Source organism: Saccopteryx bilineata, chromosome 4 (genome assembly GCF_036850765.1).
Source record: "Saccopteryx bilineata isolate mSacBil1 chromosome 4, mSacBil1_pri_phased_curated, whole genome shotgun sequence".
NCBI lineage: Eukaryota > Metazoa > Chordata > Mammalia > Chiroptera > Emballonuridae > Saccopteryx > Saccopteryx bilineata.
This window is the reverse complement of record NC_089493.1, coordinates 25,075,873-25,102,205: the sequence shown is the minus strand read 5'-3', so window position 1 is coordinate 25,102,205 and position 26,333 is coordinate 25,075,873. Positions and strand designations below refer to the sequence as shown.

Sequence of the window (26,333 nt, the reverse complement as noted above, 5' to 3'; positions counted from 1 at the left end):
TGAGTATAATTTGCCTGGAAAATTAGAGGGGATATCACCTAGTCCTCCAGATTCAATAGAACCTTCCTAGATATACACCCAGTCCACACCCACCCACTGACACACACACAGCTTGGCCACACCCTGAAACCAGTTCTGGAAAACCATGTCTACCCCTTGCCACTGCAAAGCTTTAGGGGCTCATCTCCTACCAGCCTGTCCCCCTGCTAGAGGAGACATCAGGGAAAGCACAGGTCTCTCTCCTGCATCCAAGTGGGACACCTGCCTCTAACTGGCTGAGCAATTTTAAGCAAGTCCTGTCACCTCTCTGAGACTTAGCTTCTCATCTATGAAATGAACCCTGGACAAGAAGTGTCCTTCAGGCTGTGACAGTCTGCGCTCTTTTACAGCCAGTTGTGGCTTCGTTCCCACACAGACCTGCTGAATGTCATACAGACAAGCCCTGATCCATTCCAACTCCAGCCTTTACTGCTCCACAAGGCCTGCATCTCCTGTTACTGTTCGGGGTGGCCCCCGGAGAATGGCAGGGGAGAGATCTCTCCCTGACTGTTAAAGTTCTCTGGAATGAACACAGTGAGTCCTGCCCCTTCTCAGCCTGCCGCGGCCAGGCCAGGCTGCCCAGGAAGTATCAGGTGGGGACTCAGATTGCACAGATACATGGCGACACAGACACTCTGCCAGCCCACAGGAATCCAGGCCAAGAACAGACAATGCCTATACCAAGCATGCACCATAATTGCTAGGAGTCTAAGAGCTAACTGCTCCAGGTACAACACTGCTCTTAGCTGCTTCATCCAATTCCCTTAACAAAAGCAGTCCAGGCACAGCCATTAACTAAAAGGAGAACTCCACTCCAAATCCCCTTACCTGTCTTACCCCGAGCCCCCCTTTGCCTCCAGGACCCCAGCACTATCACTGAGCTCTGTGTCCAGGTCACATCAGCTCTGGGGATTCCCCTGACACTTACCTTCTGGGTTACTTTCTTTCCTGTGCAATTCAGAGCACAAGACCACCGCCTGCCCATTGTCCTGTGCTCTCTGCAAAGGGACAGGCAAAGAAAGCACACAAACTCTGCAGTTGGAACCCCAGCTGTGCCAACATGGATGAGTTTAGAATCCTTAACCTCCCGGCATCTTAGCTTGTTCATCTGTAAACTGGTGGCAGCAAAACTCACCTTGGGAGAGTGTTGCAGTGGTTAAACAAAACTGTAGGAGACGTGCCTGACAGACACTAGGTGCTCAGAAAAGGGTATTATTATTATTATTTTTTGTATTTTTCTGAAGCTGGAAACAGGGAGAGACAGTCAGACAGACTCCCGCATGCGCCCGACCAGGATCCAACCGGCACGCCCACCAGGGGCGATGCTCTGCCCACCAGGGGGCGATGCTCTGCCCCTCCGGGGCGTCGCTCTGTGGCAACCAGAGCCACTCTAGTGCCTGGGGCAGAGGCCAAGGAGCCATCCCCAGCGCCCGGGCCATCTTTGCTCCAATGGAGCCTCGGCTGCAGGAGGGGAAGAGAGAGACAGAGAGGAAGGAGAGGGGGAGGGGTGGAGAAGCAGATGGGGGCTTCTCCTGTGTGCCCTGGCCGGGAATCGAACCGGGGACCCCTGCACACCAGGCCGACGCTCTACCACTGAGCCAACCGGCCAGGGATATTATTTTTATAGGCATTTCATTCACTTGGCTGAATAATCAGTTCCAGGCATGAAAGAGATAAACAGTTTGAGAAAGAGGTCATTTTAAACCGGAAGGGCTTTTGGCACTTTATTCTTAGTGAATTGGATTCCCTTTGGATTAAGGAACAGATGTGTTCTCTTAAGAATTCTGCATTCTATTCACACAGGTGCCAAATCCATGGAGAACTCTGACTTTGACACAAGATCCCCAAAGTAGAGGTTTAGCCCTATGTAGATTCGGGTTTTCAGGTTATCAGAGGTAAATCACATCTCTGTCAGACCAGACTGTAATGGTTTTCAAGCCCAGCTGCACATTAGCAGCAGCACTTGGGAGTTTTTCCAACTCATGGGTGTGCAAGCCCCACCTCAAGCCAATTTCACCAGACTCTCTGCTGGGTGAGTCTCAGGTATCAATACTTTTAGGAACTCCCTAGATGATGCAAATGTAAAATGCACCAGACAGAAGCTCTCCAGGAGTCCTCCCAGGCATCCTGGTGCCTGCAACAATGCACAATTCAGAGTAAACACTTATTATATGTGTGTTAAATAAAGGAATAAAGATTCTGACTCACCTATTTTGCTATTTCCTCACTCTAGGAGGTAAAAGAAGAAAAGAGTTGAATTCTAAGCAAGAATCCCAGAGCGGCCCTGTCCAATAGAAATGTCTGCAATGGTGGAAATGTTCTAAAATCTATGCTGTTCAGCACAGTAGCCGTAGCCACATGCGGTTCTTCAGTAACTTGAAATGTGGCTAGTGTGATTGAGGAATTGAATTTTTAATTGTAATGTTAATTAAATAGCCACATATGACTTCTGGCTGCCATATTGGACAGTGCAGACATAGTGATTGCCTTTTATAAACACATTTATATCTGTGCACCTGCATGTCCCTCTTTTACTAGCTGCCCATTTTTAATTAAGGAAGTGCCTTGCCCCCACTGCCCACAGTCTTTGAGGAGCAGCTAATGAAGTTGCCTTGCCTTTCTCTGGCCAAGGGGTAGGCCCAGGACTCAAGCTAAGTCAGCCAGACTCTCCTCTCTGGGAACTTGATTCTAGCTTCAGTGTCACAAGAATAGAAAATTAGTTGAAGCAGATTAATATTAATGCTGATGCCAATATTAATGTTGATAACCATTGAGACACTGGGTGTTAGTTTCTAGAACATGAGTCCAGAGTGTGAGGATAAACGGTAGCGACAATGTGCGCTAGGCATCGTTATCATCAACATCCCTGTCATCATCAAAGTCACTTGCATCCAGCAGCTGAAGTGCCAGCTCCTGAACCAGGTGCTCAGGTTGCTTAGCTTCCTGTGCATCATCTCTTCATCTGTAAAACGGAAATTAACTTATCCTAACTTCTTCCGGAGCTTTTGTGAAGACAAGGGATGGTCCTAAGAACTGCGCCAACAAGGAGTTACCAGGTGTCTGTCGGAGGTGTTGTTCTCTGGATATAGGAGTGGGGGAATCACGGGAGAGTGTGACGCAGGACCCAGTATCTGGGCCCAGTTCACAAGCTGTGTGACACCAAGCAAAACACTAGTCTTCTAAGGGTTTTCGGCTCAAATGAGCTAGAGTTAGACACCTCCCTTTCCAGTTTCACCATATCCTAATCTATTTGCATGCTGTCCCACTTTGCCTGACACTGCTCTACTCCCATGTCTACGAGCACTTCCCAGAGAACTCTCCAGCCTAGACCATGCTGGCCTTGTACACAACTCATTTCTTCCTTCCCCCGCAAACCACCTGGCCAGGGAGTACCCTGAGCAAGCTTTCTGTACTAAGCCTCTGGCATGTTTAACCGTCGCCTCCACCAGCAGGCCATAAGCCCTACAAGGACAAAGACCACATGCCTCTTGTTCACTGCTGTATCCCCAGTGTTAGCACAGAGCCAGGCACAGTGAAGGCGCTCAGTAAGTACTTACTGTTTAAACAAACACCCCAAATTTATTTTATTATTTGTCATCTCAGGAAACCCACAGTATTAATTATCTAATGCTGCATAACAAAGTATCCCAAAACGTCCTGGCTTAAAACAACAATCTTGATCTCTTCGTTTCTATGGGAGAGAAATTCAGGCAGGGCATGGCGAGGTTGGCTTGTTTCTGCTCCATGGCAGGGACCTCAGCTGAAAGACTCCAAGGCTAGGGCTGGGCTCATCTCAGTCCCCTACCCGTCTGTGATTGATGACGTCAGCTGAGAGCCTGGCTGGAGATGTCAGCCAGAACACCTCATGTCACCTCTCTGTGTGGCCTGGCCTTCCTCACAGCATGGTGGACGGGTTCTGAGGAAGGGTGGGTGTCTGAGGAAGTAAGAAAGTGACAAGAGGAATGCCTGCTTTTTATGACTCAGGCTTACGGTGTACATTACATCACTTTCACCATATTCTATTCATTAGAAGTCCACACTCAAGCGGAGGGGAATTAGAATTCTGTATTCTGATAGAAGTGGTTAAAAAAAACAAACAAACAACCTGTAAACATTTTAAATCACCACAACCACTTCCCTAGCAAAATAGGCAAAGTGAGGGTGATAACAATCTGAAAAAGTTAAGACTTCAATTCAAAGTATTCTTGTGATCTAAGGGAAATCACTCTCTCAGACTTGGTTTCCCCATCTATACAATGAGCAGGTTGCAAGTCATTGGTCCTGGTGGTTTTTACATTCTTGGAGTCTTTTTGCCTCAGTGAGCTGAAGTGGATCCTCTCTTAACTAGCTTTCTTCAAGTCCTGTGACCCTTCCCATCACTGATCACCCTGGAGGTAGCAAGAGACTGCTATTGGGAATCAGGGGACCTATTAAGTTCGGACACCAGAAACTTAAGAAACATATAGGGAACCATTGAGGACCTCATTCTCCAAGGCTTTCCCTGTTCCAGCCCAAGTGTGGAAACCTCAGATTGCCAGAGAAGGGGATGGTGAGAAACGCCGCCACCACAGACCTGAACCCAGGAGTCTGCCTTTAACCTACGAGGCTGTTACATTAACTCCCGGTGGTAGGAAGGGGAGGCCTTTTAAAGCACTCAGGTTGTCTTTCTCAATTTAGAGAAGTCCCTCGTTTATGCTCCCCGTTGGCGCCTTCTCCGCGTTACAGCTCTGGGGGCGGGGAGGGGACGCTAGTCTCTGCCATCCTGGGCCGGCTCACACAAGGGGCCGCTTCACCTTCCTCTGGGCCGGTCAGCCGGCCCCAACCATCGCCTTCCATTCCCATGGGTTGCGGACCCAAGACCCTTGGGCGCAGCTTGCTCCTTGCCGGAGCCGCGTCCAGAGAGGCGGGCTAGAGGCGAACCCTGCGCACCCCGCTCCCACTGGTGCAGGTCCTGGGGTGAACCAGAGTGGTTTTTAATAATCCCTTTCACTTCCAGAGCTAGTGAGCCTGACTCCCAGATATCTACCTTTCAGGAACGCGCCCGCCGGCTGGGCTCTACGTTCACCCAGTGTTGACTGTCTGGGACATTGAGGCCCACTGAGGAAGTGACCTTTTAGATGACCCACAGAAAAACAGACGCTGAAACCAGGTCTAGAACGCCGGTCCTCCAGGCATGCGGTCGCTTCTCCACCCTGAGGCTCCCTGCGAGGTACTCCCCGTAGGAAATTCCCGACCGCGGCCTTCTGAGCCCAGAATCTCCCTGGAGTTTGTGCACAGTTTGGCATATTGCAAACTTCTGCAGCTCCGCACTAGCCTCGGGGCGGCGGGAGAGAGAGGGGAAAAGGGAGCAAACGCCCGCCCCTATCCTAGAAGTATCTGGGAGTGAAGGGACCGCAGCGGGAGGCGGAGGACCCGGCCCGGAGCGCACTGGCCCTTTAAGGGGGGGACAGAGCGCATGCGCGCCGCGAGCCGGGGCTCGGCCGGGTGGGCGGCGGGAGGGCAGGGGACGCGGCCAGCTGCCGCGGGGCCCTGGGGCGACAGGGACGGCGGCGGCCCCAGCTTTGCCTTGTCGCGGAGCTGCGACCTGCGCGTGCAACTCGCGATCTGCGGGCTGCTCTCCGGAGACTAGAGCAGCTCGTGCTCGCCGAGGCTTTATCACTGCCGTCCAGCTCCATCCGCGGGCCCGGGCTGCGCGAGCCGCCGACTTGCCCTCCTCACCCCGCCCCGCCGATCCCGCCTCTACCCGCTTAGCCGGGGCCGCAGGAGCCCGAGCGGAAAGCGGCGGAGCATCCTTCGGCCGCCCCGGCCGCGCCACCGCTCATGCTGCAGCCAGTCCGGGGCGGCGACCCCGCAGCCGGAGTCCGCCGCTGGGTGGCCTCAGCCTGGCCTCTGCGCGCCGCACGAGGCGACCCCGCTGAGCCCCGGGGCCCGGAGCGAGACCCGCACCCCGCGATGGCGCGGCTGGTGCAGCGCCGCGCCAGGCGCCCGCTCTCTGCCTGCTGAGACGCGGCCGGTCGGGGACCCGCGGAGCCTTGCGTCTCCGCGCCGCGCCCTCCCCCTCCTGGGGGCTCCGCTTCAGCTTCCCGGGAGCGAGGGGACAGAGAGCAGAAACAAAGCCCACTTTGTGCGGGGAGTTGGCTGCAGGCGTGGAATGTGCGCGTCGGCGCGTGCTCCCTCCGCGCGCCCCGCCAGCTGTGAGTCTTGGCGCCCGGACTGGTCGCGGTGAAAAATCGTGTCCCCTCGCTGCCCCGGGTCGGGCGGGGGGGGTCCTGGTTTGGAGTTGATACGGCCTGATGTCGCCTCGTCCCCCACCCTGCCCTTTCGCCCCAACCCCGGAATGTGCGCAGGTGTGAGTGTGCGGTGTTTTGTAGAGGAATTTGTCTCTCCAAAACCAGGGCCAGACGAGCCCAGTCACCGTGTGCACCTGTGCCTTGACCCTCTCTGTGACCGCAGGTTTGAGCTGCCTGGCCTCAGTTTCCCCCCGGTTTTTCTCTTTGCTAGCCCAGACTCCTGCCAGTCATTGTTCTCACTGTCAAATGGGGATGCTTTCTGAAGGCTGCGAAGTTGGGGTGTGTACTCTTTATCCCGTTTTTCAAACAGTACAAGGCCTCTAAGGCTGATCCCGGACCCCCAACGCCCTGCACCCGCTCCATTTCACGTTGAAGCACTGATTTTTTTCCCCTCTTAATGAGTAGTATTTTATTGTACGAGAGCCACACCCTGGTTTCTTAAAGGCGCCTTGCACTCTGTTTGGCCATGTGTTATCTTTGCAGCTTGTGTGTGGGAGGCCTCCTGTGAGCCACCTATTTTTCCTGCCTCCCAGTACATCCTTCTGCCCACGTCAAGGATTTGGGGATGCCAGGAGGGAAGAAGGTGGTCGGGGGCAGTCCCGCCCCCACTACAGCAGCTGCTGCCTCCTCTGGGGTCAGGCGTTTGCAGACCAGCGAAGGGGCCTCAGCCCAGAGAGATGATGAGCCAGAGGAAGAAGGGGAAGAGGACTTGAGAGATGGAGGTGTCCCCTTCTTTGTCAACCGGGGTGGGCTCCCTGTGGACGAGGCCACTTGGGAAAGGATGTGGAAGCACGTGGCCAAGATCCACCCGGATGGAGAGAAGGTGGCCCAGCGAATCCGTGGGGCCACGGACCTGCCCAAGGTGAGCTGTTTGTGTGTATTGGGGGCGAGGTGGGGATATCTCGGGTTCACGATCTCGAGGTTGGGAGAGCAAAGCTACACTTTCCTCGGTGGGGTAGGTGACCCCTGGCATGGTAAGATTTTAAAAGTACAGACTGGTTGTACCTGTCCAGAAGAACTTTCTCCCAACTGCAATTGAGGTTGTTCTGTGAGGTCCACACGGTCTGTGTCCGGGAGGCCCTCCTTCCACTCTTTTGAAATGCCCATGTTTTGTGGGCAGGGCAGCAGATTAACAAGTACAGTACTGTGGCTTGACATCTTACTTGCTAAGCCAGAAAACTGTAGGCAGAGAGATAATGAATGACTAAGGAGGCTACAGGGCTTTATATGTTGAAAAAATATTTTCATGCATTATCTCACTGAATTCCCCAGCAGCTTTGTGAAGTGCAGTCCGAGGACTCATTTTCCAGATGGGAAATAGGAAAACTCAAGTCGAAACTCAGGGTTCTATAACCAGTAAGTGGTAGAGCTGGGACCCAATCCCCAATTTTCAGGTTCCAGGTCATTTGCTTTGCTAGATACTAGATTGAACCAGTTAGAAGAGGTACTCTGGAAAGGGGTAAGTTAAATAGGGTTTTGGTGCACGGCTGGAACTCCTCCATGATGGCTGTCTTCAATTGTGTCACCGGTGAAGGCTGAGGCCGTGTCTCATTCATCTTTGTCTTTCCAAAAGGCCTCCAGCGTGCCTGGCGCGGAACAGGCACTTAAATGTGTTTGCTCCATGAGAGGGGGCTTGAGACTTTCTGGGCTGTACAGTACTATGTGGAATACATGCCTGCTTTTTTTTCCTCCTCTAACATTGGTGGTTAACTAAAGAAGCACTCTGCCAAATGCAGAGGCCTGAAATACCCAAAGGAAAGCCCTTTGGACAGAGGTCAGAATCCAGTGCTTAGTCCTGCTGCTCAGGTGAGAAGGAAAGGGGCTGGGAGCGTGGCAGTCAAAGTGAACTAGACCAGCGCTCTGTTTTGTTTTTACCCAGTTATTAGTAAAGCTATGAGAAATTGTCTTTTGGGGAAAGGGAATTCAGAGGTTGAAGTTTGAGCACCTGCCTAACATTTCCAGAGGAAGTCAAATGTGGGTTAGTTATGAAGGGCTATGCAATTCCCTTTTGCTGACTTAGAATTTACCTAGCTAATCCACTATGGACATGTTTTTTCCAATGAATATATTCTTGGAACACTATGGTGAACATTTTTTTATGTAAATTTGGGGGTCCATCTCTGGTTATTTCCTTGGGAGAAACTCCTAGAAGAGAAACTATTGAGTCAAAGGATATGATCATTGGCTCCAGATTGCTCACCTTAGCATTTGACCTTAAGCAGTTACCTTGAACTTGTTTGAGCCATAGTTTTCTCATCTGTCATATGGGGTTGATTGTGAAGATTAAATGAGAGGCTATGTGTTAAAGCACTTGACAAACTCAAGCCTCAAACCAGTAGTGGTTATTGGACGTTCATTTCCTTTTGCACATGCTCCTTCAGGAAGGGAGGCTAGATTTCACCCAGAGCATTCATGCCAAGGAGGCCAGAGCTACCCACGTCTCCCACAGCTTCTTTGCATGAACACGTTGGTGGTTAGCAGACATCTCTCCAGCCACCTTGCTTATGTCTAAACCAGACTATAGAAGAATGTGAATGGTTCTCCTGGAGAGTAAGAGAAAAAAAAATCAGTGAGTTTACTAGCGACTAGTCTATAACGTCATCTTGTCATTCTCAACCTTCACGCGTGGGAAAGATGTCAATAAAGGGTTGAAGGCGCTGTCTGCAGAGCAGTGTGTGTCATGACTGACAGAAGTATGGTAGTGTCGAAGGAATTTTGTGAGAAGATTGGGAAAATTCAAAACTTCTCCTCCTCAAACCACAGGAGAAAGCCTCGCAAATAGAAAACCCGGCCCTGTGTGTGTGTGGGGTTCCCCCTTGACCTTGGTGCAGAGTAGAAGCAGCCCGAGTCTGACAGGCGTCAGTGGTTGGATCGCAGAGCCCCAGCAGCAATGGACTGACCACTAGACTGGACCGTCCCCGGGTGCTCATGCCTTTGGCACAGAGGCATTCTCCGCAGAGTTCACACCATGGTGGGCCCGAGAGGTGTTTTGTTGGGACAGCACAATGTTTTAGAAGACCATAGAAGCCAAAATTTTAAATTGGGAGATTTCACATGAAGATCCAGATTTTTGGCCTCTTTTCAGAAAATGAGAAGATCGGGGCACAGAGAATCTGTGATCACACATGGCAGTGGCAGCGGGAGCTGAGGAGTGGCTCTGCCCCCTGTTGGCTGCAGTCTCCACCACTCACTCCCAGCCTGCCTTCTCCCTGTGTTACCCGAGTGGTGGCTCCCGGCCTGTGGCTCCCTGCTGGTGGTTGAGTCTGGGGTCCCTGCTATGTAGTGTGATAAAAAGAGAGCTCTGCAGTCAGATCCGCCATGTTAAAATCCTGGTTCTCCCATGATGGCTCCTTGTGCCTCAGTTTTCTCAGCTGTAAAATGGGGATAATAGCAATATCCATTTCCAAGGATGTTGGGAAGAATTGATGAAGTAAAAGCATGTGAAACAGGTGAGCATGTAATTCATACCCAGCAAATGGGGTGAGGACTGAGGATGCAGCCCCCCACGGGCGCTTTGGGGAAATGTCCTTTAAAACAGTGGCACGAGGACGTTGAAGGGAGCTGCTTCTGAAAGGGGCCTAGCTTCGGGTACAGTTTGTGTGTCTTCATAAGAATCTTGCCTTGATGTTCCTAGTGGCCACCACCTTTATAAGTTCAGTGGCCACTCATCCCAGTCCCAACTGCTGAAGGTCTTCTGACTGTGGCTCCGGCCACAATGTACAAAATACTAATTTGAACATTGTGTCAGCATGCGCCGACCAGGAGCTTTGGCACGCACTGTAGTTCTAGTGACCATGAGCAGAGCTGAGCTTTGCTGTGTGCCTGACCCCGTTCTAAGGCCTGGACGTGAGTGTCTCATTGATGCTATGAGGTTCTATTATGGTGCTCCTTTTACCAACAAGGCGTCTGAGACACAGAGACATGAAGGGGCTTGATGGCAGACGACAGGGCTGGGATTTGGACAGTGATGGTCTGGAGCCCCTCTGTCAACCTCGAAGCTGTCCTGTTTCTTGTCCACACACTCAGCTGCGGGCTGCCCTCCCTCCCCCAAGCCTCCCTATTGTGCTGGACTGAACCAGACTTCACCAGGGAGAATGACCGAATAGAACTCAGGACTTCAGGCGTTCCTGCAGCAGGGTAACTCTTAGCCTTGGGAGTGGAGTTTTCCCCGAAAGAGATCTGGCAAGTCAATATCACTCACACCTACTGTACCCTGACCCTTGACAGTGATAATGCATTTCCGGGCTCCTGGTTTGGAGGTGGGGGTCAGGGCAAATCCAGGCTACCAGTCCTAAAGTGGGCCTGGCCAGTTGGAGGTATAGATATTTGCTTGTTTGTTTCTAAGAGAGTACTTTTATGAACATTCGGAAGAATGGTGTCTGCACTGTCTGCAATGGTTGAGATGAGTTAGCCTGAGTCTCGCAGCTGGCCAGATAGCTCCTTCCAGCTTAGCCCCAGTGATGGTGGCCTCTGTGGTACTGCTTGGGAATCTCAGGTCTCTTTTCACTCTTTGGACTCATTTCCTTCTAGAGCAGCCAGTGCCTGGATCCTCCGGATGGCAGGGGTTATCTTCATGGGTGCTGTGCGGCGCTGGCCCAGGGCTGGGGTGAGCTTAGGCAAGGGACCCTGGGACTGCACTCAATTCTCTCCTTGTTGGAGTGTCTCAGGGGAGGAGGCATCTGTAGTCTGTAGCCAAAGCTCCTGGAAATCACTGGGTGCCCTCACCTGAGAAGTGGAGGTGGCCTCTCAGGGGCCTTCCACCAGAGGCGCTCAGGTGCTGTTCACAGTAAAGCGTGAAGTAATCCCCCCTCCCCCATATCCTGACACAGGGAGGTCAAGCCAGGCTCTTGGAGAGTTCTGGGGCCCATTTGCACAGAGCGGTCAGGCAGGAACAGGGAACTCCCCGCCCACCTCCCCTATCCTGGGACTTTTATCCCCCTGGTGACTGTAAGTGGTGACACCAGTTTGGGCAGCTGTGTGATATGAAAGGGGAAATAGCTCCTTCCAGACAGAGGTGTCAGCCTGGGGACTGCCCAGACAGGGAGGCGGGGACCAGCGAGGTGGGGAGCGTGAGTAAGTGTCTGTCTGGTGCCCCTGGCCATCAGCAGCACCCCAGACGGGAGTGCGCAGTGACCTCTGCGCCCCTTCCCTCGGAGTCAGAGCCCCAGCCACTGCCGCCACATTTAGAAGGCTGCGCCTGGTGGGCTCAGCATCTCACGACAGGGAAAGCCTCCCCCATCCCAGCCCCACCTCCGGTTCCCAGGGGGCTCCTGCTTTTCCCCTTCCCTTCAAACACCCCTCTGCCCAGCAGACTGTGACTCACAACAGACCCAGCCTGCTGGGTCGGCTCCGTGGGGTGCGGGTGGGGGGCTTGGGGAAAGAGGCGGGACCTCTCTGTGTGAGGGGCCTGAGGTCACCTCACAGCTGGCAGGGCTGGTAGCCAAGGGGGAGCCCAGAGGAATGGGGCTTGCTCCTGGAAATCTGGCTCTCCTACCCAAACAAGTCTGTTCTGTAGACCCAGAGGACCCTAGCTGATGCTTCTCTAGGCCTCTTTGGCTTGCTGACTTGTTATAGCCAAACTGACAAGGATCTGGGCTCCTCTGGCCAGAAGGGGGCCTGGGACCCAAGGACCCACACCATCATGGTGACACCTTTTCCTGGAGACTGCCTGGTGGTAGAGGGGACAGCCTCCGGGGTCTGCAGCTTCTGACCTAATTCCCACGCCCGCCAGTTCCCAGCCACCAAGAGGTGCCAGCCCGACGCCCTCATTTCCCCCTTCCTGGGCTGGACACTGGGACGTCTCTCCTGTGGAGCTGGCAGGGAAGGGAAGCTTTGAAGGGGAATCAGGGCTCCTGTGCCTCCATGACCCCCCCACACAGTAAGACCTGCCCCAAAACATGTCCTTCTGGCCTGTCACCTCTAACTTCCTCCAGCTCAGGTGGAACTGGAAGGCCTGGGCAGTGTGCCACAAGGGGGTGGATGACATCTGCTGGGGGCATGTTGGTCTCTGGCTGGAGTGCTCCCCCAGCCCAGGCCGGGTCCCTAGGACGACGGGACACCAGGTAGACCAGTTTTCATTCAGGGCTGGAACCAGAATGCTCCCTACAGCCAAATGAACTTAACCACAAAATTGACGTTCTTCTTAAGCTTTAAAGTTAATGACTATTTAAAAATTCAAAGCAGCAGTCAGTGAGTCAACCTGTGTTTTTCTAAAATTATTAAAGAAACACGAAATTGGAACATCAACATAAGCTCCAACTTAGGAATGCTGTGGAGTGCCGGAGGCCTGACTGGAGGCTCCGTGAAGGGTTGCCAAGGAGAGGGACGCAGGGTAGGAGAGAAGCCAGGAGGCCCTGTGGGATGTGGTGGGCTGCAAGCTCCAGGGCGAGCCTTCCTCTGTGACTACAGCCCTTTCTCTCTCCCTAGATTCCCATACCGACCGTGCCTACGTTCCAGCCCTCCACACCCGTCCCCGAGCGCCTGGAGGCCGTACAGCGCTACATCAGGGAGCTGCAGTATCCTCCCAGGTCCCGGGTCACGGCTGCCGTCTGGCTGGGGTGCTGACCCAGAGGCTGAGTGGGGCTTGTTTTCGGACTGGGCTGGAAAGGTATTACTCCAACTCCAGGGCCACTGTTCACGTGGCATCTCCACGCCCCTGGAGTTGTGCAAGCCCAGCCTGAGCCCCCCTTGGTATGGGAGGGACTGTGATGACCACCAGACCCACTCTCTGCCACCTGCCTCCTTCTCCTCTGTGTGATGGAGCAGACGTCTCCTGGGTAACCTGCTGGTGGGTGGCCAAGTCTAGGTTCATCAGCCCGGACACCCTCTGCTTTCCATCCAGCCCACAGGAGACAGGGGATGTTCCCCAGGAGGAAGTTTAAGAACTAGTAGTTTTAAAGGCAGCGGGAGTCGGGGGTGGGGAGCCGATAGAGGAGAAAAAGCATTTTATGCCCAGGAAGTAACTTCCACATCTTGGAATGTTCTTCCAGTTCTTTGCCTGTTTCTTCCCTGGTAGGGGGCCAGTTGCCCAGCATGGAAGAGCTGGGCCCCCTGAGCCCGAGCCCACAGTGTCCCTGCTCTGGCCTGGCACCCTCTGCTCTCTGCCCTGTGTGTCCTGGGTTCCCTCCCCAGCCCTCCCAGCTGCAGTAGGCAGAAACGGAAGGACCCTGTATGTCCTGGGTTCCCTCCCCAGCCCTCCCCGCTGCTATAAGGCAGAAACGGAAGGCCCAGGTCCTGAGCAGGAGAAAAGCCAGGCTGATCACTGAAACTTCTATCCCGCCTGCCCTTGGCTGGTGGGGAATTTCGGCCTTGAAGGGGGAGGAGGTTGGCTCAGGAGCGGCACCCCTCAGTCTGGGCACGCAGGACGCCACACCCCAGCCTTCTCCTCTCGGTTCATGCTGCTCCTCAGCTGGCGGGAAAATGCAAGTGCTGCGGAGCGCTGTCTAGAGCGCAGCCACTTTCCGGGCCTGGCTGCCCCGCTGCCTGCTCAGCAGCGCCCTTCCTGGGAGAGAAGACCAGGGAGAGCAGGGTGGCAGCCAGAGAGAAGAGAGAAGGACAGAGCGTCCGTGTAGGGAAGGAGAAGCCACATTCTGTGCCCTTCTCCCCACCCCAGTCATTCCTCTGGCACCCTCCCCGGGGCCTCTGGGAAGTACTTTATGGGGTTCTTACCCACTCGCACCCCTCCCCCCCGCCGGGAGCGCTGGGCCCTAGGGTCTGGGGGAGGGGTGGGGGGAGGGGTGGGGCACGCCTCTTCCAGACCGAGCCAGCAAGCCCTGAACCAGCACCGCAGGTACAATCACACAGGGACCCAGTTCTTCGAGATTAAGAAGAGCAGACCCCTCACAGGGTAAGTGTGGGTGTGCCCTGTCCCTCTGCACCATGGTGGGGCTGTGCTCCTCGGTGGGGGCCACGTTTGCATGGAAGCTTGGGAGGCAGGCGGAGCCTCTCCCAGGGAACACGCTGGCAGGACAACGTCCCACTGCCCTGACACTTCCCCTCCGCTGCACAGCTCAGGGGCCCCAGGAGGCCGCAGGGAGGGAGCTCTGCCCACACGAGCAGCAGGGCTCCTCTGATGGAAAGGGAACCCCAACATCCATGCTGAGCTGGGAGAGTGACAGGCAGCCCCAGCTTGCTCAGTAGTGACAGAGTGTGGTCCCACGTAGAAGTCTGTATATAAACCATATATATATATATATATATATATATATATATATATATATATATATATATATATATGGTTTATATATACACACACACACACACACACACACACACACACATACATTTTTCTTTTAAATGGGAGGTGGGCCTAGCTGGAGAGAGCTCTCTTCATTTCAGGGAACCAGTGTGTCACCCCGTTTGCCTTCCTGGACTCTCTTCTGGTTATTAAGTACACAGCCCGGTGTCTGAGCAACAGGGACCCCGCTGTCTCTCACCTCCTAACCCGCCATCCAGTGTGTGGACCCTTGGCTGGGTGCGGACCCTTGGCTGGACAAGCCCCGCAGAAGCCTCGAGGGCAGAGGAGAGTGAGAACTAAATGCCACTTCCTCACTGGGTCTGGGGGCTCAGCCAAAGCTGTCCATAGGCTTAAAACCCTATGTTTTAAAAAATAATATGAATTTACGTCCTGCTCCACACATAATCTGTCCATATTCACTTTCTTGTGAAAATACAGTAAATGGTTTATTAGCTAAATTACTTAATTACTCCCTCCCCAAGCTCCTGGGTGGAATCTAGCCTCCTTCACCCTAACAGCTCTGTTCTTGTCCTGTGGCTGCCGTGAGCGGAGGCCGAGCTCTAGCCTCAGGGGGACGGAGGGGTCCAGCACCCTCCGGGGCCCAGCCAGTGGCCAGGTTGCAATCCTAGACCTGGAGGCAGCATTCAGTGAGGAGGGAGGACCAGGCCTCAGGAACAGGCGGTCTTAGCGTGGCCTGAATTCCGAGTTCAGCAGCAGGCTGGGGAGTCACTGGGCTAACTCCCTGAAATGCCGTGTCCAGGACCCAGGCAATAGGTCAGCTGTGGGGGAGCAGTTGCAAACAATTACAAGCCCTTTGGAGATGCCATGCTTGGATCAGGGCTGTCCGCTGTGCTCCAGACGGGACAAGATCAATGCCAAGGTTCCCAGCAGCCAGGCACTCTTTCCCACTGCCCCACACCACCGTTGCAGAAGGCCCCCCGCCCAGGGGCTGTCGAAGAACTGCTGGTGACTGCATGGCCTCCATTCATGCTCCCCACATCCAGCGGTCCTAGGAGCAGGAGCCTGGGGTGGGAGGAGGAAGTGAAAGGAGGGAAGGGGACGGGTCCTTCCTTATCTTCAGTGGCTGCCTCTTCTCCCACCCTCCCTGGCTCAGGATGGACATGGGGGAGGGGAGGGAGGTGCCGGACCTGAGTCTGGACAGCTTGGAAAGGAGGGTGGCTCTCTGTTCTGGAATTTCTTGTCCACCCTCCTCTTGACCCTACCCCACTGGAAATGGCCAGAGGTTCTGTCCTCATGTCTCTGCCTCCCTGCCCTTCAGGCTGATGGACTTGGCCAAGGAAATGACCAAAGAGGCTCTGCCAATCAAATGCCTGGAAGCCGTGATCCTGGGAATGTATCCTTCTTTAGCCCTGGGAGAGGCAGGGTAGGCACAAGCTCAGGCCCTCGGGCTCCAACTTCCTCCTGTACGGAGGGCTGAACGGGCTGCAGGGCCCTCCCACCTCTCTCCCAGCAGTCATGAACTGGGCTCCACAGTGACCGGGCCTGAGGAGGTCTCAGTGCCCCATGCCTTGGTTGCCAACGTGGAAGCTGGTCCACTTAGGAGCAAGTCCTCTCAGGAGCCTTTCATGGGTTACCTGGTGGCTTGTGGGCAGGAATAAAACAGGGCAGAGGGCCTCCCCAGTGTCCCTTAGTTGCTGCGTACATGGTCGCCACAGAGTTTGTTCCTGGGCCTTCTCCTCTGCACTCTGAGCCTGTGCCTTGCTCACCCCTGTGTCCTCAGTCACTTGCAAGGAGTCAGGCTCAGTAAGGATTGCATTGACTAAGAGCATAGACTTTGGTGTCTTGAATCCTAATTCTGCTACCTACTTGCTCTGTGACTCCTAGCAAGTTCCCTAACATCTCAGCCTTGGCCTCATCCTCTGCAAAAGGGGACAATGGTAGTGCCTAGTGCCAGTCCCACAGGTTGTGGTGAGTGTGCCCTAGGGGAAATAGAGTAAAGCAGACTCTACTTTAGAAAGGGAGGTCAGGCCCTAGCTGGTTGGCTCAGTGGTAGAGTGTCAGCCCGGCATGTGGAAGTCCCGGGTTCGATTCCCATTCAGGACACACAGGAGAAGTGACCATCTGCTTCTCTCCTTCTCTCTCCCTCCTCTTATCTCTCTCTCTTTCTCTCTCTCTCTCTCTCTCTCTTCCCCTGCCCACAATTGTGGCTCGATTGATTTGAATGCATCAGCCCAGGTGCTGAGGATGGCTCTGTGGAGCCTCTGCCTCAAGTGCTAAAAATAGCTTGATTGCGAGCATGGCCCCAGATGGGCTGAGCATCAGCCCCAGACAGGGTTTGCCGGGTGGATCCTAGTCATGGCGCATGCAGAAGTCTGTCTCCCTATCTCCCCTCCTCTCACTTGGAAAAAAAGGGTGGGGGGTCAGTGATGATGGCCCAGCCTATGGCATTAGGAGGAGCCAACGGCTGGCAGAGAGCAGCCCTCTGGGTAAAGCTAGTGCAGAAGGTCCTTGGGGGGACATCCAGGTGGACAGAGAAGCCTGACCTGTGGTGGCGCAGTGGATAAAGCGTCGACCTGGAAATGCTGAGGTCGCCGGTTCAAAACCCTGGGCTTGCCTGGTCAGGTGGACAGAGAGGTTGAGCTAGTGGAGCGAGGAAGGGAAGAGGTTGGCGTGAGCTGCTGGGCCAGGCAGTGTTGGCTCCTAGGCCTTGGGAGCTTGCACTTGGTTTTCTTTGCAGGGCGGTGGGCAGTAAGTGTGTGTATGTGGGGAGGGGGTAGGGAAGAACAGACTTGTCTGTGCCTCCGTGAGGAGATGGACTTGTGAGAGAGAAGACAATGTGAGAACATGTCAGAGAGCAAGTAGGGGTGAGGGGATGTGTGTGGGACAGAGGGAAGGAAGCAGAGAGGGAGAAGTGGGGGTGCTGGCAGGCTTCTCACCTGCTCCTTCAGCCACAAGGACTTTGGAGAGCCCTGCAGTTTGGAGAGAAGGACTCACTATTAGCTATTATGTTGTGATGACACTGAGAGCCCTGCCCCTAGAGATCCCGTTTATTGAGCACCTACTGTATGCCAGGCTCAAGGCTAGACAGCAGGATATAGCGGTGAGCAAGGCATGGTGTCAGGGGACCAGAGACCCCTCACACAGGCTGTCCCCTGGGGTGGGGGGCGTCCAGCCCCTGTCCTGCCCCCATGTGCTGGCCCTGGCTGGTTCCTTAGCTGGGCTGACATGGCCAGTTACCTCACCAACAGCATGCCCACCCTGGAGCGCTTCCCCATCAGCTTCAAGAGCTACTTCTCAGGGAACTACTTCCGCCACATCGTGCTGGGGGTGAACTGCGGGGGCCGCTACGGGGCGCTGGGCATGAGCCGGCGGGAGGACCTGATGTACAAGCCGCCGGCCTTCCGCACGCTCAGCGAGCTCGTGCTGGACTTCGAGGCCGCCTACGGCCGCTGCTGGCACGTGCTAAAGAAGGTGAAGCTGGGCCAGTGCGTGTCCCACGACCCGCACAGCGTGGAGCAGATCGAGTGGAAGCACTCCGTCCTGGACGTGGACGGGCTGGGCCGCGAGGACTTCCGCAAGGAGCTGGAGCGGCACGCCCGCGACATGCGGCTCAAGGTCAGGGGGCGCTGGCTCTGCCCCTGAGCAAAAGGCCTCTGCCCTGGGGGGGGTGCCCGCTTCCTGGTGGGACACATACACGGATGCCCTGGGGGGGGGAGTGCCCGCTTCCTGGTGGGACACTCATACACGGATGCCCTGGGGGGGGAGTGCCCGCTTCCTGGTGGGACACTCATACATGGATGCCCTGGGGGGGGAGTGCCCGCTTCCTGGGGGGACACTCATACACGGATGCCCTGGGGGGGGAGTGCCCGCTTCCTGGGGGGACACTCATACACGGATACCCTGGGGGGGGAGTGCCCGCTTCCTGGGGGGACACTCATACACGGAGCGCCCTGGGGGGGGAGTGCCCGCTTCCTGGTGGGACACTCATACACGGATGCCCTGGGGGGGGAGTGCCCGCTTCCTGGTGGGACACTCATACACGGATGCCCTGGGGGGGAGTGCCCGCTTCCTGGGGGGACACTCATACACGGATGCCCTGGGGGGGAGTGCCCGCTTCCTGGTGGGACACTCATACACGGATGCCCTGGGGGGGGAGTGCCCGCTTCCTGGTGGGACACTCATACACGGATGCCCTGGGGGGGGAGTGCCCGCTTCCTGGGGGGACACTCATACACGGATGCCCTGGAGGGGAGTGCCCGCTTCCTGGTGGGACACTCATACACGGATGCCCTAGGGGGGAGTGCCCACTTCCTGGGGGGACACTCATACACGGATGCCCTGGGGGGGGAGTGCCCGCTTCCTGGGGGGACACTCATACACGGATGCCCTGGGGGGGTGCCCGCTTCCTGGTGGGACACTCATACACGGATGCCCTGGGGGGGGAGTGCCCGCTTCCTGGTGGGACACTCATACACGGAGCGCCACCACCCTGCTCCCTGCCCCACCCCCACCGCCACCCAGCAGAGGTGGTAGAGGAGATGGTGGGCGGGTAGTTTCAACAGTGCCTTTGCTCAGAGGTCACTGTGGTTGAGACAGTCCCCTCAGATGGGCAGGCTCCAGAAGGAGGCAGGAAGCGAGCTGGGTTTGGGGAGAGGGCAGGGGTGCCACACTCCAGGGGGCGGGCAGAGAGCTGTGAATACAGATCCATTGGTGGGAAGTCATGGCCTGTCTGGAGGGCATGGTGGGGTTGGGTACAAGTAGCCTTCGTCACTTCCTGTGTGTATCCTGACTCTCTTGACCCCTAAGCCCACCCCACCCCCAATAAAGGACTAAGAGGAAGTCAGAAAAGGGAAGGAAGTCAGACCATGGGAAGACGATGAGATAGTTCTTCTCCCTCTTTCCCACCCCTGTGAGCAGGAAGGGCAGAGGCTGCTGTCCCCCCACCAGGCCAGCTGAACTGTTGTGGGGTTTGCCCCCCCACCCCGGCTTTACAGTGGGCACAACCTTGGCCTCGCCCTAGGTCCTCTGGACTTGGCACCTCCCCTGGGGTCTCAGTCACTGATGTGCTATGACTCGGTCCTTCCTGGCAGCCTGGTGCCAACACCATGACCTCGGCACTTGCACATGCTCTGATGCTCCCCACAGCCTTGCCCTGAGAGTCCCTGCCCTGCCGGACCCTAGGCCCTGTCTGAGGAGGTGACCTGCCACTGCCAGGGGCCACCCTCCTCCACTCTGCGCACGGGTCGCCCAGCTCCCTGGCTCCTGCCACTGCCAGGGGCCACCCTCTTCCACTCTGCGCACGGGTCGCCCAGCTCCCTGGCTTCTGCCACTGCCAGGGCCACCCTCTTCCCCTCTGCGCACGGGTCGCCCGGCTCCCTGGCTCCTGCCACTGCCAAGGGCACCCTCCTCCCCTCTGCGCACGGGTCGCCCAGCTCCCTGGCTCCTGCCACTGCCAGGGCCACCCTCTTCCCCTCTGCGCATGGGTCGCCCGGCTCCCTGGCTCCTGCCACTGCCAGGGCCACCCTCTTCCCCTCTGCACACGGGTCGCCCAGCTCCCTGGCTCCTGGTACCAGAGTGTTGTGCCTCTCCACCGAACAGGTTGGACCTCGAGTTGGAACCAGAGTTACCTAGTCTTTGTGCTCTGATTCCCAGTCTGTTTGGTACTAAGGACTCCCCGTATTATTTGCCCCTCTCCAGCACCCCCTTGCTGTGCCTCACGTTTTCAAATTCAGATCAAGCAGACTGTGCTGCATATAGGGTCGTTCATTTGCTTTTCTCTATTGTTTCTTAATAGCTACCGGTCTGAGTTTCTGATTGGCTGAAAATAACCAACACCTTGGGGCTGGTAGGACCCCAGCCCGAAGCTCAGACATGGGCTGCTTGCCTAGCTGGCACCTCTGCCTGGCATGGGCCCTTTTCTCGAGGGCCCCTTACCGTATCACAAAAGCCCCCACATCCGTACTATTTTAGGGCCCAGCTGGGACTGAGCAGTCCTGCTGAGGAGCTTCTGGCCTGGCGCATTAGTGCCAGGAGACCAGGTTTGGAGAGACCTGGCGACAGGACGCAGGACCAGCAGTTGCTGGAGCTCCCTGGGTCCTGGCCGGTGCTGCCTCGGGGCTTGTGGCTCCTGCAGAGCAGGACAGGCTCAGGGGCAGCCCGGAGTGAGTCTTTGTTTCTTCCTCCCCACCAAGATTGGCAAAGGGGCCGGCCCGCCCTCCCCCACCAAGGACCGGAAGAAGGACGTGTCCTCCCCGCAGCGGGGCCAGTCCAGCCCCCACCGCAGGAACAGCCGCAGCGAAAGGAGGCAAGTGATGAAGCGAACCTGGGGGGCCAGGGAAAGCCTCTTTCCTTTCTGCTCATCTTCTAGTCCCCCCCCCTTTTTAAGCCCACTCTTTTCATTCCCAGTGTTCTCTTTTGCCCCCACTGGAGGGAGGTGACTTGAGACTGTGTGTTTATGTGCTGACACCTCCCAGCAGCAAAGCAGTCCCATATCCTCGCAGAAAGCAACGCTCACTGGCCCATGGGTTACCCTGGTGCCAGGCAAGAGGTCCCTACAGACTCCTGAGGCTTCATATGTGGGCGGCAGAGGAGCAGGGTTGGGCCCCTGCCTGACAGAGCTTCTCCCAGGAACACTGCTGAGGACAGTGTGTGTGAACCTCAGATGGCAGCCCAGACAGCTTAGGACGTAACCTCTGCGCCTGCAAGCCCGTGGCTTTGCCTCTGTCTACATGGCAGAAACATCCCGTTGAAACACCGGGCTACCACCTCCGATTCGTCTCCTACCTGTTGGTCTGGTCCTTGCTTTCAATATCATTGTCATCCAGGAGCCACCTCTCTGGTATGATTCAGGGACACCACGCAGACCTCCAATATCCTGCACCGTTCACTTTGATCCAGGACAACTCTGTAGAGAACAGGGTCCCTTGTACAGGCCAGCTGACCCCTGGCAAGAGCAGGAGCCTGCAGGAGAGAGAGGGACTGCACTCAGGACAGCACAGGCAGGCCAGGATTCCGGAAACACCCTTCCTTCCGCAGGCTGCACAGCTGCATTTGGGGCGCCTTGAGGAATGGAGGTGGGGGAGGCACCAGGGCAGCTACCCCCCACCTCACCCCCAGCACCCCCGCTCACTCTCCTCCCTTCTCTGTTCTCTCCTCCCTGCAGGCCTTCGGGTGAGAAGAAGCCTCCGGACCCCAAAGCCATGCCAGACCTCAACGGGTACCAGATCCGAGTGTGAGGCGGTTGGCAGCACCGCAGCCTCACCCACTCCTGGGGGCCAGGGTCACCTGCCAGAGCCAGCCTGGCCCGTGGGAAAGGCGGGGCTGGTGATGGGGCAGGTGAGAGGTAGCAGGAAGACTGTGCCCCAGCCCAGCCACCAAGCTGCCGCCCTTCCCGCTGGGCCAAGCCTCCTAACTTTGGGCGGAGAGGCAATAGTATTTTATTCGGAGTTTTTAACTTGACAACTAAAGTTTACGGTATTTGGTATCTTATGTAATGGATCTGCCAGTGGCTAGCAGGCCAGCGCTTAGGAGAGCTGACCGCCATGGGGCCGGATGAGGAGGGGTCACTGGCCCTGCTGGTGCCCCTGCCCCTGGCACTCTCTGGGGTTTGGGTCCATCCCATCTGTGGAGAGTCTGCCAGCCCACTAGGCCTGTGGCAGGATGGCAAGGGGGTGGTGGAGGTGTTCCTCCACTTCCGCCTGCCCTGGCAGCATCATGACACAGGGCAAAGGAAGCAGGGTAGGAAGCATCCTGGGAGAGGCCAGTGTGGCCCATCAGGAGCTTGACATAGGTGACATCTCCTCCAAGTGCGGGAGTCCATGCCCAGGAGAGCCGTCATACCCTTGCAGCCCCATGGACAGATTGTGCCCTGTGGACTGACACTGCCTGCGGGCATGCCCCCTGCTGGGAGGCTGTGGAGAGAGCCCAGGGGACAACCACTGGGGGAGGAGTTTCATCCCCTCTCGCTCAGCCCAGCTCTGCCGCTGAAGCTGGGTCTCCCTGCAGGGAGCTGGGCTTTGCTGAGGATCGGACTTGCACTGGGCTCTGTAATTGTGAGCATTGGGCAGAGCTGGGGTCCAGAATCTGTGGCTGGGGACAGGGTGGCACACACAGGCCCGGGGCCGGCCCCTAGCGGTCCCGGTGGTGGGCACTGCTACTCCCCCATTTTATTACCCCAGCTCTTGCTGGGGAAATGAAGACCTGACTAGAATGCTTGTGCCCCAGGCCTACCTCCCTTCATTTAGCAGTCTGTTTAGTTTTTTGGGGTCCCAGGAATGATGAGGCCTGTTGTCAGGGAGGAACCTGAACAGCCTGCGTCTGCACAGCCTTCTGTCTGGCATGAGGGAACTGGTGGGCAGGGGAGAGGTTGTGGAAAGAGGCTGTGGGGGCTGGGGGAAGGCTTCTGCAGGTTCCAGCAACAAGGAGGTGCAGGGCAAGGTTGCAGTGTGGCCCCCAGGAGGGGCAGAGCCTGAGAGCTGGGTGTGTAAGTGAGAAAAGGATATAGGGGGAGTTTAGAGTCAAGCTGTCTTAGGGAGTAGTAAGTTCCCTATTGTTGGAGGTAATCAAGCAATGACTAGATGGCTACTTGTCAGGAAGCTGTTGAGAGGGTTCAGGTTATGGAAAAGTAGCTGGATGGGAGGACCCTTTAGGTTTCTTTTTACTGAGAGGCTAGGAGTCAGCCAGGGGCAGCTATCAGTAAGGCTGCAGAGGAGCTGGGAGCCTGGAAAAGGGAGGTTCAGAACTAGAGGTGCAAACTCAATGCCTTATAGGTCCTGGCAAGTGACAAGGAGGACTGCAGGGCTGGGTGGAGACTGTGGCAAACTAAAGAGGGCATATACCCCATTAAAGCAGCCACTGCCACTCAGCTTTTCTGAGTGCAGGCCTTGCATTGCCAGATTTTCTGATTTTTTCAGAGGTCAGAATTCTGAATTTTTATGTGAAATACCTTGATTTTTAAATGTTGGCAATCAGGTCAGGAAATTTTTTAAAAACCAACACGAGAGAGAAGGCCTATTTGTAATCTGATGTGCAGCCAGTGCTGGGGAGAAGTCCACTGACGTGCTGTGAGGTGGGAAGTCTGGCAGCTCCAGGCTTCCCAGGGCGGGCTGGGCCAGGGCAGGGCCTCGGGCTGAGGCCTCCACAGCGGGCGGCCAGCCCATGTCCGTCCTTTCACTCTCCTTGCAGACCGGAGACACCCCTGAGAGCCCTGTGAGTGCTGTGTCAGCAGAGGGTGGAGTGCAGTAGAGTGCAGTTCTCAGCCTGCCCTGTGGGGCTGGAGCCCAGGAAGCAAAGAAAGGGGCAGGGAGGGGAGGGAGGCAGGTGTCCGAGCACTGGTCAGGGAAGGCAGCAGGTGCTGGCAGCTCTTCATATCAGCAGCTCTTAGCCAGTCAGACCCAGCAGGGAGGCCAGCTGGTCAGTCTGGTGGGTCTCTCATGGGTCACTGGTCCCCGGGCCTTATTTAATCTGCACCTCAGTCAGAGCCATCAAGGACCAGGATGACCCCTGACTCACCAACCCATCCCAGGTTTCCAGGAGTGGTCCCAGTGTTGCCATATTCACCTGAGGCAGAGGTGGCTCGCTTTGGGGAGGTATCGGGGTGAAAATGAGGCCGTGCCTGGGCCTGGATGTGAGTGCCTTGTGCAGGCCACTCATCAGCAGGAAGTGGCCCCGGATGCCCCAGTGGACCACAGGGTCTGAGGGGAAGAGATGTGAGAGGGAGCTGGGAGCTTGGCTCAGGGAATGGGAGCGGCTCCCGATACAGGATACAGGATACAGGAGCCAAGAAGGATGCTCCAACCCACAGGCTCTTCCCACAGAGCCCTCTGGGGAGGAGGAAGCAGAATGAAGTCCCTGCCCCATTGCTGTCTGAGAGGGAGGGAGCTGATCACCCCAAGCTAATCCCTGGGCACCCCTCTCCTAGCTGAGACCTTGGGCCTGTGGAGCCCACTACAGGATATAGAGGTGCTTTTTAATTTATTTTTAACTGTTTCTCATATGTAGCAACCCCTCCTCCCCTCCGGCATGTTTACACAGGCTCTGCTCCCTGGGGCTGGCCTGGCTGCAGAGCTTCTGGGGAGGCAGAGGCAGGGACTTCGGGGCCTTAGTCACCATCACCACCTTCAGTGTCACCTCATCTCACTTCCTGTGAGGGACAGGGGCCTGCCTCCTCCTGACTCAGGACTGCTTTCCAGCGCCTCGCATGGGCTCTTCTGCGCCCAGAGGTGCTGGCTGCTGGCTGAGGAGGGTCCAGGGAGGTCAGGTGAGGGGGGTCAGTTGTGGGGGGAGACTGCCCCCCAAAGCCTGGCTCCTCAGTGCCAGGAAACTGGGTTTAGAGAGCCTGCCCACCACCTACCCACCTGCCAGCTCTCTCCCTCCACAGCCTCAGCACATGATCACCTTCACCCATCACACCAGCCAGCCCACCCTTCCTGGGCCTGGCCGAGTGGGGAGAGCAGTAGCCCCAGCCGGGGGCGTGATGGTGAGGCCTAGGGCCAGGGTTCTGAGGAGCAGAGAGCTCAGAGCGGGGCATGCCTGCTTGGGGTCCTGTCGTCTCACCCCCCTCCTTCCAGCTGGGACTTGACTTCCTGGCTCTGGGGTAGGTCTCCGTCCAGCCAGCAGCCTGCCCAGAGCCTGTGTGCGCCTGGGCCTCCTGTCCGGGTGGTTTCCTGGCTTAGCTGCAGCAGCTCCCCGCCGCCCTCTGGCCCCGGAGCAGGCGCAGGGCAGTGAGAGCTGGGCCGGCTCATTGATCGCATTCTGTGTCAGATCTGCTGTGTCGACATCCCACTTCCCTCGTTCCCAGGGAGACTCCGGCATGGAGGGCAGGGAGGTCCTCCAGAGGAGTATGGGGTTGGAGTGGGGACGGCTGCCCCAGGCCAGGCAGGGCCCCCGTGGTGCTAGCTGCAGGGCCATCAGTATTGTCCCCCATCACCCCATCTCAGTGCTCCAGAGCCCCAGGTTTCCCTTTTTCTTCAAATCTGACGAGAGAAGAAGCGGGGGTGCTTGCCCCAGGCCTGGTGATGGCGGCCGCCCCGCCCTGGAGTTTGTGTTGGGCTGCGTGTTGTGCTAGAAGATTCTGTTCCTCTTCTCATACCAGTGTTGCGCCTCCCCTTCCACTTTTACACTTCGTCTCATTCCTGTTCTCACTCCCCCCCCCCCCCCCAATAAAGTCTCCCGGCTCCGGCTGCACGGGCTGGGAGGAAACCACGGCACAGCCTCGTCTCCTTTCCTCTGGGACTGCGGCCCTGCTGTCTGGAAAGAACCTGACCAGAGGCCAGGGGCGCCCGAAACAGCCGAGAGGAAACCCCTCAGCGCCCGCAGTCATGCTGAAACTCCTGGTTCCCAGTCTGTCACCCAGCCTGCTGCAGCCACCCAGCTCTTGTTAATCCTAATCTGGGAGTCTTTCCCGCTGGCTGTAAACGAGCCCAGAATCCTCCCTCCCACAGCCAGCGTGGTCCCGCAGGGAGGCTGACTCTGCTCCCAGATGCAATACATCCCAGAGCCCTGCTCTTCCTATCCCAATCCCCAGCAGTCCACCCGGAACAGAGGAGGAAGGGAGAATGTCCTCCTGGGAGGTGAGGTCATTTCAGGAAACCATAGCAACGGATCTGAAGTCCCTTCTCCTCAGTCACCAGTGTGGAATGTGTAGTAGGTAAAGCCCCAGCTTTGGAAGGCACGTCTGGTCCCTTCTACTACCTGTCCCCCTGGCTCTGGGCCCCGTCCCATGCTTTTATATAAGCCCAAACGGTTGCACACAGCTTGCACAGAAATGTCTTTTAGACCCTGAAGCATTTTTCACCTTGAACCCTCCC

The 26,333-nt window shown here is 56.4% G+C and overlaps 1 protein-coding gene across 7 annotated transcripts; it reads left to right on the top strand.

Annotated features, from left to right (window-relative positions):
* Positions 1 to 5,516: 5,516 nt before the first annotated feature.
* On the top strand, positions 5,517 to 25,726 carry VASH1 (vasohibin 1). Of its 7 annotated transcripts, none has more exons than XM_066272241.1 (9): positions 5,517 to 6,233; positions 6,546 to 6,608; positions 6,813 to 7,191; positions 12,756 to 12,844; positions 14,119 to 14,175; positions 15,845 to 15,919; positions 17,760 to 18,141; positions 20,718 to 20,830; positions 21,689 to 25,726. In XM_066272241.1, exons 3-9 carry the CDS (start codon positions 6,895 to 6,897, stop codon positions 21,759 to 21,761), a joined length of 1,086 nt encoding a protein of 361 aa, XP_066128338.1. In that variant the 5' UTR covers positions 5,517 to 6,233; positions 6,546 to 6,608; positions 6,813 to 6,894; the 3' UTR covers positions 21,762 to 25,726. The 7 variants fall into 7 exon arrangements, with proteins under 7 accessions (XP_066128338.1, XP_066128337.1, XP_066128331.1 ...); XM_066272240.1 differs by having other exon boundaries at positions 6,541 to 6,608; XM_066272234.1 differs by lacking the exon at positions 6,546 to 6,608 and having other exon boundaries at positions 6,863 to 7,191.
* The last annotated feature ends 607 nt before the right edge of the window (positions 25,727 to 26,333 follow it).